The following is a 15,972-nucleotide window of genomic DNA, read 5'->3' as shown; positions in this document are numbered from 1 at the left end:
CCCTTCTCAGCGGACTTTTGACTTGGCCTGCTCTGTCAGGGCTGTGTTTGGCCTGTCCCCCTTGGCTCCTGGAGAGGAACCAGAGCTGGTGCCTAAGAATGTTCCGCCAGGCTCTGGCATCTGAGAGGGGGCTCTGCAGCTGGAGGACTGTTGCAGCCCCTGCAGGCCTTGGCAGAGGCTCAGGTTTGCTCTTTAATTCAGTCCTGAGGGGAGCAGCCAGGCCTGTCCCTCCAGTCCCCACCCTGGTGCTGAGCCTTACCTCCCCAGCAGGGGGCAAGCTGTCTTCTCTTCCTGATCTGCGGGACACTAATTCTAGGGCTCTCCGCTCAATCAGGAGTGGGTGCTTTAATGTCGGACGTGGGTTTGGTTCTGTCATATCCCACTGGACAACCTTAGGCAAGTCACTTCAAGTCCCTCGGCCTCAGTTTTCACATCTGTAAAATCAGGCAGATACACACCTCACAGATTTATAGAGAAGAAGACATAAACTCATTTAGGTAAAATACTTTTAACACAGATCCAATATATACAGTGCTCAATAAGTATTAGCAACTGCTCAATAAATGTTTGGGTGATATTTTTACTGATATTGATATTATATTTGATATAATATTGATATTATTATTACTATTGTGGTATTATTACAAAAGTTGCCTCCATCCTCTGGGGAGGCTCCTAAGCTTCCTTCCTTCTCCTCCAGTTTGTGGGGGCTGTGGGAGGGTCTGGGGGAAGGGGAGGCTTGGCAGGCAGGTGAGGGGGAGTGGGGGGCCACAGCACTCCCCTGCCGGCTGGGTCCGACCTGGGGCTCTCCCCGTCCCCGGCAGGATTCGGCCCCAGCTGTCAAAGGAGAAGATTGAGGGCTGTCACATCTGCACTTCTGTCACCCCGGGGGAGCCCCAGGTCCTTCTGGGGAAGGACAAGGCCTTCACCTATGACTTTGTCTTCGACCTGGACACCTGGCAGGAACAGATCTATTCGACCTGTGTGAGCAAGCTCATCGAGGGCTGTTTCGAGGGCTACAATGCCACAGTGCTGGCCTATGGGCAGGTAAGCCGCCTCCACTCCCACCAAGGGCCATTCTGACCCCCATCACCCCACCCGGTGGAAGAGAGAGCCCTGCCCCTCAGAGCAGTGGCAGTGGAGCCATGGTTTCGTCTGTTGTCTGAGGATGCTGCAGCCTGGCTAGCTATGGGAGGGAGGCTGTCAGAGGAGACTTCCACAGGGTGTGGCTGCGGGAGGAGGGAGGGGCCAGGAGGGACAGGTGACCTGGGCTGGGAGGTGAATCGTAAGGAATTCTGCCCAGCCTGGGGTCCAGGGCTTGCTGATGTCCCCCAGAGGGTGCTGTCTAACACCTCCTTCCATCTTTGCGGGTGCAGACAGGGGCCGGGAAGACGTACACTATGGGCACTGGCTTCGACACGGCAACATCGGAGGAGGAGCAAGGCATCATTCCGAGGGCCATCGCACACCTCTTTGGGGGCATTGCTGAGCGGAAACGGCGGGCACAGGAGCAGGGTGTGGCTGGGCCTGAGTTCAAAGTCAGCGCTCAGTTCCTGGAGGTACTGTGGCCTCGTAGGGTTGGCAGGAGGGAGACTTGGGGGACAGCAAGACCATGGAAGCTGGGCTTACCCCCAGGACAGTGGAATGAGCCTAGGAAGCCGTGGCAGCATCTAGAGTTGATAAATATCCTGCTGCTGGAAGTATCCAAGCAAGAGCCAGAAAACCACTTGGTAGGACACTCTTAAGTGGTTTCCTGTATCAGAAAGGGCTTCAGTCGGGGCATCTGGGTGGCTCAGTCAGTTAAGCGTCCGACTTCAGCTCAGGTCATGATGTCACGGTTTGTGGGTTCGAGCCCTGCGTTGGGCTCTGTGCTGACAGCTCAGAGCCTAGAGTCTGCTTCAGTTTCTGTGTCTCCCCTCTCTCTGCCCCTAGCCTACTCTCGCTCTCGCTCTCTCTCTCGCTCTCTCTCTCTCAAAAATAAATGAACACAAAAAAAAGAAGAAGGGGGTTGAGTCAATGAGAACCTTTAAGATCTCTTCAAACCCTGACGGATTCTCAGCTCTGACGCTTACTAGCTGTGTAACCTGGGGCACATCATGTCACCACTGCACAATGGTGGCTATAATATCTATTTCCTTATGAGTTTTGTAAGGATGACACGGAAGCATATGCCTGGCACATAGTGAGAACTCCTCGGCTCTGCCAGGTTGCTCCCCAGTATCAGAGCGCCTGCCCTATCCCTTTCTGCCCAAGGTCCTTCCTGACCCTCTGAGTCTTGTCTGACCCCAGGCCAGGAAGGTCCAACAGAAGGAGCTTTTCTTTGCAATAGTTCCTGCCTCTCTCTGGGAGAATGTCAGTGTGTCAGGGCCAGGATTTTGGCATCTGGGGGTTTTGGGGATGGAGGGAGGGATCTTCGGCCTATAAAGGGGCCTCTCAGAAGGGGGTGTCTGAGGAAGCAGGTATACCTGGGTACTGCTCATAGGTGCCTGACTTGACCAGGCACCTCCTTTAGGACACTTGAACCAGGTGCCTTCAGTTCTCAGCATCTGAAGCTCCAACCCATAGATCCCCCCAACCCCTGGCACTGGGGCATTTGCTGGGTATGGAGCTGCCCTGGACTCTGACTGTACCCAGGTTGTCCTCTGAGGGAGGGATGTGGCTCCAGCCCTCTGTAGGTCTTCCATGGCCCACCCTGCCCACCGCACCACTGCTTCTCCCTCCTGGGCACTCAGAGCGACTACTTTCCCCTTAGAGGACCCTGTATTTTAGATGTGAGAGTTTTTCTTTGTCCTTCTGGACTTTTTGCTTCTGATAAATTGACTGCCTTTGTGTGTGTGTGTGTGTGTGTGTGTGTGTGTGTGTGTGTGTGTGTCCTACGGCTGTGTATCTCTATAAGCTTTTCCATCTCTTTGTTTTCTTCTTTCCTCTATCCTATTGCCATGGGAATCCCCAACGAGTAGGGCAGTTCCTAGAAAACTCATGCCAAAGGGGGAACCACAAGGGGTTAAATGATGGTGCGCCTGTCTCAACAGACAGACAGACACCATGGCACCCACCTCTGCACCAGTCCCTTCCGTTTCCCCTTCCCCTTCCTGTGGAGTATTTCTGTTTCTTTAAGGCATCAAAGCCTCGGATGTCAGAGGGCTGCCGTCTGCCCCTCCCCCACAGGATTCTGTTGGCAGCTGACCAAGCTGCCCTGTCCCTTTTCCCATCCCCCAGCCCCAGCCCCCACCCCCAGCCCCGCCCCGCCTGGAGAATAGGCCAACCCTTCAGCAGGTGAAGCTTTCCCTGCAGGGATTCCAAGCACAGGAATCTCCAAGATTGAGATTGTAAAATAAGGTGACTGCTCCTGGCCAGGTCACCTCTCCCAGTGGTCTCTGCAGGCCCTCCCCAGGATGCCAGGCCCCAAGGGCATGCTCTCCATGCCCACATTCCTTCCCCATTGGGAGGTAGCCGTCACCTCAACTCCCGGGGACCATCAGTCTCTACTGAGCTCTGCCTTTCCCTCCCTCATCTGAAACCACGTCCCTACCCCCTTTCCTAGCCTAGTAACAAACATAATAGGATCTGCCCAAATCTCGGTCATATCTTCCTCATTTACATCTAGGACGTTGAGTCCCCTTGTCCCCTTTAGGTCATTAGTCCCTTGCCAAGACTGAAAGCTGCTGAATGCTGGTTGCTTGGGCAGTGGAAACAAAACCTCAATATAGTTCTTCCCAGGACCCAGCTGCCCCCCCATACCTGTTCAGGAGAAAGATCATGGAATCTAGAACCTAGAGGGAACCAGCGTTGACAGGTTCACCTCCCAGAGCCTCAGTTTCTATATCTGCAAAATGGAGCTGATTTACAAACATGGGAAAGCCCCTTGGGGCTCCACACTATGTGCCACGTGAACCCAACAGCTGTTTCTGCCCCTGCCCAGCTCTACAACGAGGAGATCCTTGACCTGTTTGATAGCACCCGTGACCCTGACGCCCGCCACCGCAGGTCCAACATCAAGATCCACGAGGACGGGAACGGTGGCATCTACACCACGGGTGTCACTTCCCGCCTCATCACCTCCCAGGAGGAGGTGAGTGTCCACTAAAGGTCCGGGACAGGCAGGGGGCGACTGCGTGGCTGGTCTGCTGTCCTCACGTATGCCTCCCTCCCCAGCTGATCCAGTGCCTGAAGCAAGGGGCCCTGTCCCGCACCACGGCCAGCACCCAGATGAACGTGCAGAGCTCCCGCTCACACGCCATCTTCACCATCCACGTGTGCCAGATGCGAGTGTGCACCCAGCCCGACCCAGTAAGGAGCCTGCAGAGGCCCAGGGGCTGGTGCATTATGGGGGCTTCTCAGGAGGGCAAAATGAGGAAGGAGCTGTGGATCTGAAACTAGCAAATCTGGGTTTGCCTCTGCCACTTGTTGATTCTTCTTTTTCGTTTTCCTTAAGCCTCAGTTACCCACCTGTACAATGGGGTAACCATGCCTCTATGGTTTTGAAGATTGCATGAGAATCGGGCATGTGCAATTACTGTGCACATTGCCAGATGCTCTGCCTGTGCAAGGGGAGAGGCGCCTGCAGCCTCCCCTGGCTCTCAGCCCCACAGCGCCCCAGGCAGCAGTACTGAAGGACGAGGGCTGAGAGCTGAGGAGCAGCAAGGTGGGGCGAGGGCCAGGTGACTCAGACGCCGGCTTCTGCTGCAGGTGAATGAGGCTGTGACTGGGCTTCCTGAGGGCACGGCTCCCACAAGTGAGTATGAGACGCTCACTGCTAAGTTTCACTTTGTGGACCTGGCTGGCTCAGAGCGGCTGAAGCGGACGGGGGCCACTGGCGAGCGGGCCAAGGAGGGCATCTCCATCAACTGCGGCCTGGTAGGCACACGCGGCGGGTCACCAGCCCCAGCAGCTGGCACAGCTCAGTCTCAGCCCCTCTCCAGACCCTATGGCCCATGGCTGCCCCGTCCTCCTTGGGCCTCTTGTTGGTTGCGGCCCAGGGCACCCATATGTCACTACTGTGAGGCCCTTGGTCCTTCACCCTCACTCTTGCCCCAGTTCCTGATTTCACCGAATGATCACATCTGCCTAGAGACCCTCTGAGGGAGCTTGAGGGCTGCTGGGTCATCGAGGCAGGTACAGATGGCTCGGGGCTGTCTTGTCCCGACTCCCTCTCTCTCTGAGTGCCTCCCAAGTGCCAGGGTCTGTCTCCCGCAGCTGGCCTTGGGCAACGTGATCAGCGCGTTGGGGGACCAGAGCAAGAAGGTGGTGCACGTGCCCTACAGGGACTCCAAGCTCACCCGGCTCCTCCAGGACTCGCTGGGAGGCAACAGGTACCCTATAGCCAACATCCAGGGAAGGGGCAGGGTAGGCAGGAACCTCCTGGAGAATATCGATGTGAGGGTTTGATTCATGAGGACCTTGTGGATGAGGAGGCCTTCCCACTGTGGGCTGCGGGCTTGGGAGACAGGAGCCTCAAGATGCCGTATGACCTCTAGCCAACATGGTCAGACTCAGCTTCTTTGTCTGTGCAACCGGGAGAGATGGTCTCAAAGTGACAGAGCCCAAATGGGGTAATGGATGGGAACTACTAGGCAGACACAGAGCTGTGACTGGCGGTGACATATCACAACCTGCCAGCCGCCTTCACTGTGGGTTACCACCGTTGGAAGGAAGCCCTTGGCCAGGTGGTCCGGAGCCCCACATCCCAGGTTCTGCCCTGGTGAATGCCCAGGGCCTTAGGGCCTTAGGGCAGTAGAGGAAGGGGTTGGGAGCTGCGCCCTGAGGCGATGCTTCTGGGGTCCTGGCTGTGCCCCTCGAACCTCACTCTCCTACTGCACCCTCCCAGCCAGACCATCATGATTGCCTGTGTGAGCCCCTCAGACCGGGACTTCATGGAGACGCTCAACACGCTCAAGTACGCCAATCGGGCCCGCAACATCAAGAACAAGGTGGTGGTGAACCAGGACAAGACGAGCCAGCAGATCAGCGCTCTGCGGGCCGAGATCGCGCGCCTACAGATGGAGCTAATGGAGTACAAGGCGGTGAGCACACTCCTGGGCGTGGCGGGCCCTTGTTCTTCAGCGTCCCTCGCACCCTGCCACCACCTCCCCACCCTGTCCCCACCACGTCCTGAGTATCGGCTCTGTGCCGGTGTGCACATGGGGTTGCCCCGGGTGAAGTGAGCACGGTCAGAGCCCCCGGGGTTTTAGCATACTAAGAGAAAGGAGGGAACTCAGCTTCTGTTGCATAGCTCTTAAGCACAGGATGGACGCCCTGCTGGGTGTTTTCATGTCCGCTGAAAAGGCTACGTTGGACCAGATGAGACTCCTAGACTTTGGTACAGAAGAAGAATTGATGGGGACCGCACGAGTAGTCCAGTGTGCCTGGGGGCAGGGCAGGGGAGAGAGCTGGCCCTACTCGCTCAGGTGGTCAGTCAGGGAAGGCCGCATGGAGACGGGGGCCTTTTATATGGATTTTGAAAAGTGAATGAGATATCATCAAAAGCAAGTGGACCAGGCGTTCTAGGATGCAAACGAGCCATGTGCAAAGGAACAGAGATGGAAAAAATGGGTGCTTCTTGGGGAAGTGTCTAATTCCACATGACTGAGGCAAAATCAGTGGCTGCCTAGTAGCCCGTGGCTTGCATCTGGTACACGAATGGGTTTTGGTTTGGCTTGCCCTTTGTTTTAAAAGAATACAGCTTTGTTGTCTGCCTTTCTGAAAATCAGGAAATTTCATTTTTTCCTGAAAAAGTTGAAGATCTAATAACAGAGAGCACTAAGTTGGCTGGGGTAGCATATTGCTGCCCCCTTTTAGACTGAGTCTGTGACTCTGTTAGCTCCAGTCCCCACCACTCCCTGTTGTCTTGTACCCAGACTAATTTACTCATATATGCCAACTGCCTGGGCCCTTTGAGGTTTTGGCCCTCGGGTTAGCCCTTATGGTGATATGAAGGTAGGTGCTGGAAAGGTAAGGCAAGGTAGGATTAGGGGAGGCTTGGAATGGCTGGCTATAGAATTTGGACTTTCTGGTTGTCAAGGAGAGTATTGGGAGACAGGAGCTATGTTTTAGAAAACGTGAGGCAGGGGGAGACCAGCAGCACTGCTATGTGCATCATCAACCCCTCCCCGCACTACGTGCTCTGGCACCTGACCACCCCCTGCCTGCCCCTCCTCCCAGGGCAAGAGGGTGATCGGAGAGGACGGTGCCGAGGGCTACAGTGACCTGTTCCGGGAGAATGCCATGCTGCAGAAGGAGAATGGGGCGCTGCGTCTGCGGGTAAAGGCCATGCAGGAGGCCATCGATGCCATCAACAACCGCGTCACCCATCTCATGAGCCAGGAGGCCAATCTGCTCCTCGCCAAGGCCGGTAAGTTGGGGTGCACCAGGCCAGCTCGGACACCAACAGGCTGGGGCTCCTTCTCCCCATACCCACCCTAGGACATTAGGGAGGCTGGGCTAGCCGACCAATCCACACACAGATCGATGCATTTAAGCATTTTTTTCCAATTGATTTTATTTGTTTTTTTATTTATTACTTTAAAAAAATTGTTTAATGTCTATTTATTTTTGAGAGAGAGACAGAGCATGAGCAGAGAGAGAGGGAGACATAGATTCCGAAGCAGGCTCCAGGCTCTGAGCTGTCAGCACAGATCCCAATGCGGGGCTCAAACCCACGAACCGTGAGATCATGACCTGAGCCGAAGTCGGACGTTTAACCGACTGAGCCGCCAAGGAGCCCCTCCAATTGATTTTAAACCTTTTTTTATGACACAAGTAATACATGAATACGTCTTCCTTGCTTAACATGCATGCATAAAGTAGAGGTTAAAATCCCTTCTCACTGAAGTCTCCATTCCATGTCTTCTCTACTTCTTAGAGGTAGCTCTGGGCACATTTTCCCATATTTTCCCATACCTTTGCTCCAAGTGTGGCTATGTATTCATATGGACGTACACACATATGTGTGTGTGAATATATACTGCCTTTTTTCTGTATGTGAGATCGTATGTGTTGTCCTATGACTTCCCATTTTCTTTTTTTTTTTAATTTTTTTTTTCAACGTTTTTAATTTATTTCTGGGACAGAGAGAGACAGAGCATGAACGGGGGAGGGGCAGAGAGAGAGGGAGACACAGAATTGGAAACAGGCTCCAGGCTCCGAGCCATCAGCCCAGAGCCTGACGCGGGGCTCGAACTCACGGACCACGAGATTGTGACCTGGCTGAAGTCGGACGCTTAACAGACTGCGCCACCCAGGCGCCCCTGACTTCCCATTTTCACTTATCCTTATGCTTTGGAGATCTTTTATTAAACATATAAATCTACTTCATTCTTTTAAGCTGTACAGTGTTCCATATGTGCCGATCATCGGCAGCAGCGCCTGCGGATGGCCCTCGGCTGTTTCCGATTTCGTGCTTTTACCAACAGTGCTTGTGTATATCTGTGCACATGTACGCATCTTTCTTTGATGTGGATTCCTTTTTGGGAAAGGTCCGTGTGTGCTGTCCTACCGGACGCACAGGTACAAGACCACCAGCTTTGGGGCGCCTGGGTGGCTCAGTCGGTTGGGCGACTTCAGCTCAGGTCACGATCTCATGGTCCGTGAGTTCGAGCCCCGCGTCGGGCTCTGGGCTGATGGCTCAGAGCCTGGAGCCTGCTTCTAATTCTGTGTCTCCCTCTCTCTCTGGCCCTCCCCCGTTCATGCTCTGTCTCTCTCTGTCTCAGAAATAAATAAACGTTAAAAAAAAAATTAAAAAAAAAAAAGACCACCAGCTTTGAGCCGCAAGTCCTTACCCTTCCTTGTCTTCTTTATTGCCCTCTCCTTGCCCCCTTCCCCCTCCAGGTGATGGCAATGAGGCCATTGGTGCTCTGATCCAGAACTACATCCGGGAGATTGAGGAGCTGCGGTGAGTGAGCCCCAGCATATCTGGGAACGGCAGAGGGCCTGGGCTGGGCCAGAGCCCAGGGCGATGTCTGCTCACCTGGCCCCGACCACTTACTCTCCCCACGCAGGACGAAGCTCCTGGAGAGCGAGGCCATGAATGAGTCCCTGCGCCGCAGCCTGTCTCGGGCCTCAGCTCGGAGCCCCTACTCGCTGGGTGCATCTCCGGGGGCTCCCGCCTTTGGGGGCAGCCCGGCCAGCTCCATGGAGGATGCCTCTGAGGTGATCCGCAGAGCCAAGCAGGACCTGGAGCGGCTCAAGAAGAAGGAGGTCAGGCAGCGGAGAAAGAGGTGAGTGGGGAGCCCCCATGTCCTGGTGGGCTCTGCAGGAGCCCTGCCACCTGCCTGTGTTTAGTGGGGAGCTGCCCCAGGGCTTCTTGGGAAGTCTCTGAGCACTTTTGCTCAGGCTTTTGGGCAGAAGCCACTCCCCTTTCTCTAATGCTGCACCTTCCCCCGGGGAGAGGGAGGGTGGAGATTACCCAGGGTTAATTCTAGATTGGGGGTAGAGAAGAGCAGCCACATTCTCTGCAGAACAGGAACCCAGCCCCATCCTCCTGCCCTATCCTACCCCTACCATCCCCCACCACACGCTCAAAGCTAACCTGGCCCACCCTTCACTCCTGGGCAGTCCAGAGAAGGAGGCCTTCAAAAAGAGGGCAAAACTCCAACAGGAAAACAGTGAGGAGACCGACGAGAATGAAGCTGAGGAGGTGAGGGACCGTCCCTGTCCCCTCCCCTCTACGTGCTCACTCCTGCGTCCCTACTGAGCAGAGGGGTCCCCATGGCTACCTTGGTAGGATGGGAGAGGGGCTTAGGTCTGCCTCCGGTTGAGTTGATCCCGGAGCTTCCTTGTATGGCTGACCGGTTGCCCTGGCATTCTCCATCCCTCAGTCCCCCACCTCATTCCAAACGGGTGAGGCCGGGTGGGGAGGCTGTCCCCGAGGGGCTCTGCTCAGGCTTCTGGGGGAGTCGGGTGGTACTCTTTCAGGACTGGGGTGGGCACAAGGGACCCTGAGCCTGGTCTGCTCCTTTCCCCACTGTCTTGACACACCTGGGGCATTGTCCAGACTCCCTCTGCTTCTGGACTCCCCTCCCCGAGGCCAGGCCCAGCCTGAGTGAGGAGGGTCCGCGGGCCTCCCCTAATGGTGCTTGGTGCCCAGGAGGAGGAAGAGCGAGACGAGAGTGGCTGTGAGGAGGAAGAGGGGCGTGAGGATGAAGACGAGGACTCGGGCAGTGAGGAGAGCCTGGTGGACTCGGACTCAGACCCTGACGAGAAGGGTGCGTGTGCCCAGGCTGGGGCAGGGGGAAGCGACACGCGGAGTAGTAGGTGCGCGAGGTGGGCTGCCTGTCAGCCCTGGGCCCAGAGAAACTGCGCGGACCTTCCAGACTCAAGTCCCTGAGCCAGATGCCCCGAGGAGGGGGGCGCGGGGAGGGGAGGTCAGGCCCCTCTTAAGGGGGTCAGGCCTTAACTGAGTTCTCAAGGAGTGTGGATGTCCAGGGCCCGGAACTCCCAGACGTGATATCGCCATCACCACCACCACCATCAACAAAGGCAATAGTAGTGATTAAGGATGGCAACGCTCATTATATGCCGGGAACTGCTGACCTTTGGCCTGGGTCGTTCAGTTCTCACTACAACCCCGTGCATAGATGTTAGGAGTTCCCCCCCCCCCCCCCCGCCCCACGTGGCAGATGCAGAACCAGGCCTTGAATGTAGGTCTGGCCGGTGCCAAAACCCACTCCTCTAAGTGGGGGCACCCACCCTGTCAGCTCTGCCCTGCTGCCATTTCCTGACGCACAGCCTTCCTCCTCCACCCCGGCTGGGTCCCATGCCATCTATGACAGGTAGACGGCCTCTGGGGCACAACAGGGGTTGTGGGATGCCTAGACCACCCCCCCCCCCCCAGCTCCTGGGCCAACCTCGAATTTCTGAGGCTGGTCTTCAAATGTGTCACCCCATCCGGCAGCCCCTACCCACCATGGGACTTATCATTCCCTCCAGCCTCTACTCTCTAACTGGGCGCGGCTGACCAAAGGAAAGCCCCAGCGCCCCCATCCGGCCCTAAGCCCCTGGAACTCGATTGAGCCTGTCTCTGCCCCCACAGAGGTGAACTTCCAGGCAGACCTGGCCGACCTGACGTGCGAGATCGAGATCAAGCAGAAACTGATCGACGAGCTGGAGAACAGCCAGCGGCGGCTGCAGACTCTCAAGCACCAGTATGAGGAGAAGCTGATTCTCCTGCAGAACAAGATCCGAGACACGCAGCTGGAGCGAGACCGCGTGCTGCAGAACCTCAGTGAGGCCACCACCCCGCCCTCGCTTTCCCCTGAGGCCCCTCCCTCCACTGTCACAAGCCCCGCCCAGCAGCTGGCACCTGTGGGATTTACCTGGTCTCCTGGGCAAGGGCTTCTGACCCGTGGACTGTGGCCCTTTGACCCACTGTCATCAATGTCTTAGGTCTAACCCTAGTTTCGTGCTACATTTTACATTTATTATTCTTTTATTGGCATCTTTGGTATTAGAATCCTTTATTTCCCTAGGCACATAGACCTGATGCTCCTCAGCTTTTTTTCTGCATTCAGTTCCTGGAGCATTTTCCTTCGAACCTATTTACAAACCTACTTGTCACATTCTGCTTCTTTATACTGCTTTTTAGCAGTAATTCATTCAATTACTGTTTCACTCATTAATCCACTGATTCAGCAAACATTTGTTGACTCTGTCTTATAGAGCTGACATTGTTCTAGGTCCTAGAGATATTGGGGTGAGCAAAATCCCTGCGTCACGAAGTGTACATTCTGATGGGCAGAGACAGACGTAAATACGATAAGTAAACAGAGTGGGTGACATGTCCGATGCTGATAAGTACCAGGAAAAAAATATACAGCAGGGAAGGAGGTCAGGGAGTGTTGGGGAGCGGGTTAGAGTTTTATAAAGGATGGTCATGGAAGACTTCACGGAGGAGGTGACATCTGAGCAGACTTGAAGGAGGTGAGAGAGTGCCAGCGCAGAATGAGCACAGGGCTGAGCATTCCAGGCAGAGAACAGAAGATGCCAAGGCCTTGAAGTGGGAGTGTGCCTGGCATGTTGGTGGAACGACAAGGGACAGACAGCTAGAACACGGTGAAAGGGGGCAAGTGGCAAGAGATGAGACAAGAAAGATGGGACCAGGTCGTGTCCGTCACTGGAAGGACCTTGCTTTATTCTCTGAGGGAGATGGGAGGGTGTGGTGTTTGGAGAGAGCGATGTGATGTAGATTTTAAAAGCATTTTGACAAGAACACTCTGGCTGATGTGGAGGGGAATGAAAGTGGTAGCTTGAGACTAATTAGAAACTGTTACAAAAGATTCTGGTGAATCATTGGGGCAAAAAAAAGCAAAGAAGAAATAAATAAAGACAGCGAAGAAGAAATAAATAACCGTGGTGAAAGAGGATTTAGACAACATGGGCTTGAGGAGTGGTCCAGTTCTGGATCCATTTTTTAGGTAGAGAAAAAAGCTTTTGTTGACTGGGTAGAAGACGTAAGGTGAGCCAAAAGTGTCTCCAGGGTTCAAGCTTCTGGAAGGATGGTGATGGCATCTACTGAGAAGGGGAAGCCTGCTGGGGTGAGGGGGACAGAGATTGGGAGTCTGGTCTTGTGCCTGTTAAGTTTGAAGTATCTGCTGCACATCTCCAAGGGGACGCCTGTGGGCATTCCGGGCAGCAAAGGTCAAGGGTAGAGAAATCAGTTTATTCCTTCTGCTCTGGCCCGCATCACTGTCTTCTTACTAGCTCTTTCCTTCCCACTGGCCTGGTTCTTTCCTCCAGTTATGGGTCAGAGCCAAGCCAGCAGGAGTGGCCCACAGGACCCTCCCAGGAGGCTCAGAGGTCTCGAGATGCAGACACCCCCTCCAGGTCCAGTAGAAAGTCAGAGCAGGAAGGGGACTTGGCATCTTCCAGTCTGATCCCCTCATTGTTTAAATAAGAAACAGGTGCACAGAAGCGTGTGACTTGCTCAGGGTCCCGCAGTGAGACTAGAACCCGGGCTCCCGCTCCCGCCCCCCACCGCCCACCATCTGAGCCCAAAGCTGACACAGCACTGACAGCCGCCTCTTGCTGCTCTCAGGCACCATGGAGTGCTACACGGAGGAGAAGGCCAACAAGATCAAGGCGGACTATGAGAAGAGGCTGCGGGAGATGAACCGAGACTTGCAGAAGCTGCAGGCCGCACAGAAGGAGCACGCGCGGCTGCTCAAAAACCAGTCCCGCTATGAGAGGGAGCTGAAGAAGCTGCAGGCCGAGGTGGCTGAGATGAAGAAGGCCAAGGTAGGGGCCGAGGGGGTGAGCAGCAGGGCTGAGGGGTGGCCGTGTGACGTCCTCTTAGAATCCACTTACTGTGTTAAAAATAACGATAGCGATCAGCGTGGAAATCTTCCCGACGCACAGCATTGCGTAATTCAAGCCCGTCCTGGCCCTGGACACTGTCATCTGAGCCGGGTTCACGGTGCAGGGTGAAGCCACCTCTCCCAGTAGAGGGGCGGGGGAGGAACTCGCGGGACGCTGCTCAACACTGCCCCCTGTGGTAGGAAACTGCGCCACAGTTGCCCCCAGTCCTCCCAAGTACATGTGAAGGATCGCCCGTGTGCTGGGCCTTGGCCTACAGTGATAATAATCATTACTGTTGTCTGAATGCTTACTGTGGTCAGGCTCTAGGCTAGTGGTCTAACATGCATGAGCATACTAAGTACTCAGGAGAACCTCATGAAGGAGGCCCTATTATTATTCCCATTTCGTGCATGGGAAAGTGAGGCTCAGAGAGGTCCCTTCCAGCTACCCAGAGTTAGCGCTGGGATTCAAACTCACTTCTCTGCCTCCCAAGCCAACTCGAGTCCTGTGTGGCATGGTGCCTTTTCCACTTTGCCGTCACCCAGAGTACTTAGTCTCTGGGGCCTGGAGTCTGCCCCTGAAGTTCTGGTTTCTTGGCTCAGGTCTTCTGCCTCCGGTGTCTGAGTGTGTTCTTGTTCTGGCCTGCGGCCCGGCACCTCCACGCTCCCTTCGTGTCCTCCCTCCCCCCTGGCCTTCCTGGCCCTGCTGTCCTACCCTGGCCCTCAGCCCCTCGTGCATTCCAGCTCTCCCCAGCCCTGGGCCAGGCCCTGAAGCTAAACCCCCTCGCAAAACCTGGCATTGGCAGCCGTCCCAGCAAGCTGTGGAGGGTGGTCTCAGAAATGGGAGCACCAAAGGTGCTTCAGGCTGATGGGACTTGGGGAGCCGTCAGTAACTGTGGCCTCACCGCTGACTCACGTGTTGACCTGTGTGCAGAGGAAAGAGGCCATGCGCTAGTGATGCATTCTGAGAGGAGGTGGGCTCTGAGCCATCGGGTAGTCCTGGCCACCTCTCCCGGGCACGCTCTGTCTCCAGCCTCAGCTGGGCCACAGATCCAGGGGCTCCATCAGCCTGGCCAGGCTGTTGCTTTACTCAGGTTGGCTGGCCTGACCTGGTCCCAAGGAGTGCCCTCTGGTGGTGTAGAAGGGAGTGACCAGGGGGCCTTGGTTTTTCCCTGGGGGAAGCAGCGCACCCATCAAGGTTTGTGTTGTGTAGGCGCTCCTGGGCGGTGTATCTGTGTCCTCACTCTGTGTCTCCCTGGAGGCCCACTGGCTAACGCCCCTGCAGCCTGAGCTGGCCAGTGCACATCCTAGCTGGGGTGACCCTAGATAGAGCCTCGTAAGGGAAGCCTGGCGAAATAATATGATGTCCAGGATATCCGAAGGGCCGAGGACCCACCAGTCTTCCTGCATTTCAGTCTCAGGATTGCCAGGGCCCTTCAGCCAGCTGCCCAGATCTGCCCATCTAACTGTGCTCTCATGAGCCCTGGCTAGAGGTAGAAAAGAACCTTCCAGGGGTGCCCCAGCAGGGCCCAGGGTTCTGTTAGAAGGACAGATGGTGCAGCAACCTCGGGTTCTAACCTGATGCCATGAGAGCCAGTGTCTAAGAACCCTCCCGCCTCGGTTCAGCTGCAGTGTGATTCACAGAATTGAACCCGTGTGGGGTCCACGGTCCCCAGGGTCCCCTGGGAGATGAGACAATGCCTCCTACTTCAGATGTACAGAGCAATGCTGGTCTCAGGCACTGTGACCCATGTCCACACTGCCATGTGCCTGGGATATGCCTGCCCCTTCTGAGACCTTCCCCTCTGTGCAGCTTGGCCACACATGTGAAGTTGGGTGGGTGGGCTTCTGTCTAGGGGTACACAGTTCTTCCCCAGGAAGCCTCTGACCCCTGACCCCAGCAGGTGCCGTCTCAGGTTTGCACACAGCTTCTAACATGCTTCTAACATGTTCTCAGGTCAGCCTGGGGCTGTCTGCTCAATGCCAGTTCTTTGGGAAAAAACTCATTCTTGACCTTGAAGACCCAGCAGCTGCCAGCCTTCCTCTATAGATTCACCCCTGCAGGGCCTGCACTCTGAGGGAGAAGCCAACCTCGTCAGCCCCCAGCCCCCTTGGAGCCTCCTTCCTTCCCTCCCATGCCTTTTCCACTCGAGACTGTCCTCAGGGCACTGCAGGCTGGTGACATTCCTGAAGATGTCTGAGACCTCAGTGGCAGAGAAGGATCAAGCTCTGTGTGACTTTCATTACCCTGTCACTTGGAAAGTGTCTAAAACCCTGTGTACATTGCCCTGTCCTTCTTTGGCCACCAGCACTTGGCAGGAGGGGGCGGATGCCGCGAGGTCCCAGGCACAAGCTCTCTATCATGTTGGGTCATCTCTGGCCACTATGATGATGCTCTCTGTGCCTTTGCCACAGCTCTGACAACCCCAGGTTCTAGGCTTTCCAAGCTTTGATCACTGGCTTTGCTCTGAACTGGCATGCGGTCCTCCCTGGGGCTAGAGTAACAGCTGGAGTTTGGGGACAAAATGACCGGGGCCAAAACTCTGACCGTTCATTACCAGTTTTATGACTCAGTCATTGGTCTCTCTGGGGCTCACTTCCTTATTTATAAAACGAGAATGGTAATGCCTCTCTCATGTGACTGTCACAAGAACAATGTCTGGTGTATTGCATGTTCTCGATA

At 55.4% G+C, this 15,972-nt stretch overlaps 1 protein-coding gene across 4 annotated transcripts in view; it reads left to right on the top strand.

Annotated features, from left to right (window-relative positions):
* Window positions 1-15,972, top strand: part of KIF21B (kinesin family member 21B) — a 46,690-nt gene that overhangs the window by 12,803 nt on the left and 17,915 nt on the right. For all 4 annotated transcript variants that reach the window (XR_006214239.1, XR_006214238.1, XM_042977038.1 and 1 more), the window contains exons 2-15: window positions 825-1,047; window positions 1,377-1,559; window positions 3,923-4,072; window positions 4,156-4,290; window positions 4,690-4,857; window positions 5,197-5,312; window positions 5,828-6,023; window positions 7,162-7,351; window positions 8,827-8,890; window positions 8,997-9,215; window positions 9,553-9,634; window positions 10,085-10,202; window positions 11,030-11,221; window positions 13,031-13,230. Coding sequence is in view for 2 of the 4 variants with exons in the window: in XM_042977038.1 (XP_042832972.1) it covers window positions 825-1,047; window positions 1,377-1,559; window positions 3,923-4,072; window positions 4,156-4,290; window positions 4,690-4,857; window positions 5,197-5,312; window positions 5,828-6,023; window positions 7,162-7,351; window positions 8,827-8,890; window positions 8,997-9,215; window positions 9,553-9,634; window positions 10,085-10,202; window positions 11,030-11,221; window positions 13,031-13,230 (2,236 nt within the window). In the remaining 2 variants the exon portion in view is untranslated. The remainder of the gene's footprint in view (window positions 1-824; window positions 1,048-1,376; window positions 1,560-3,922; window positions 4,073-4,155; window positions 4,291-4,689; window positions 4,858-5,196; window positions 5,313-5,827; window positions 6,024-7,161; window positions 7,352-8,826; window positions 8,891-8,996; window positions 9,216-9,552; window positions 9,635-10,084; window positions 10,203-11,029; window positions 11,222-13,030; window positions 13,231-15,972) is intronic.

The sequence above is a fragment of the Panthera tigris genome, chromosome F3 (genome assembly GCF_018350195.1).
Source record: "Panthera tigris isolate Pti1 chromosome F3, P.tigris_Pti1_mat1.1, whole genome shotgun sequence".
Taxonomy (NCBI): Eukaryota; Metazoa; Chordata; class Mammalia; order Carnivora; family Felidae; genus Panthera; species Panthera tigris.
The sequence above is the reverse complement of the archived record's forward strand: the minus strand, read 5'-3'. Positions and strand labels throughout refer to the sequence as shown.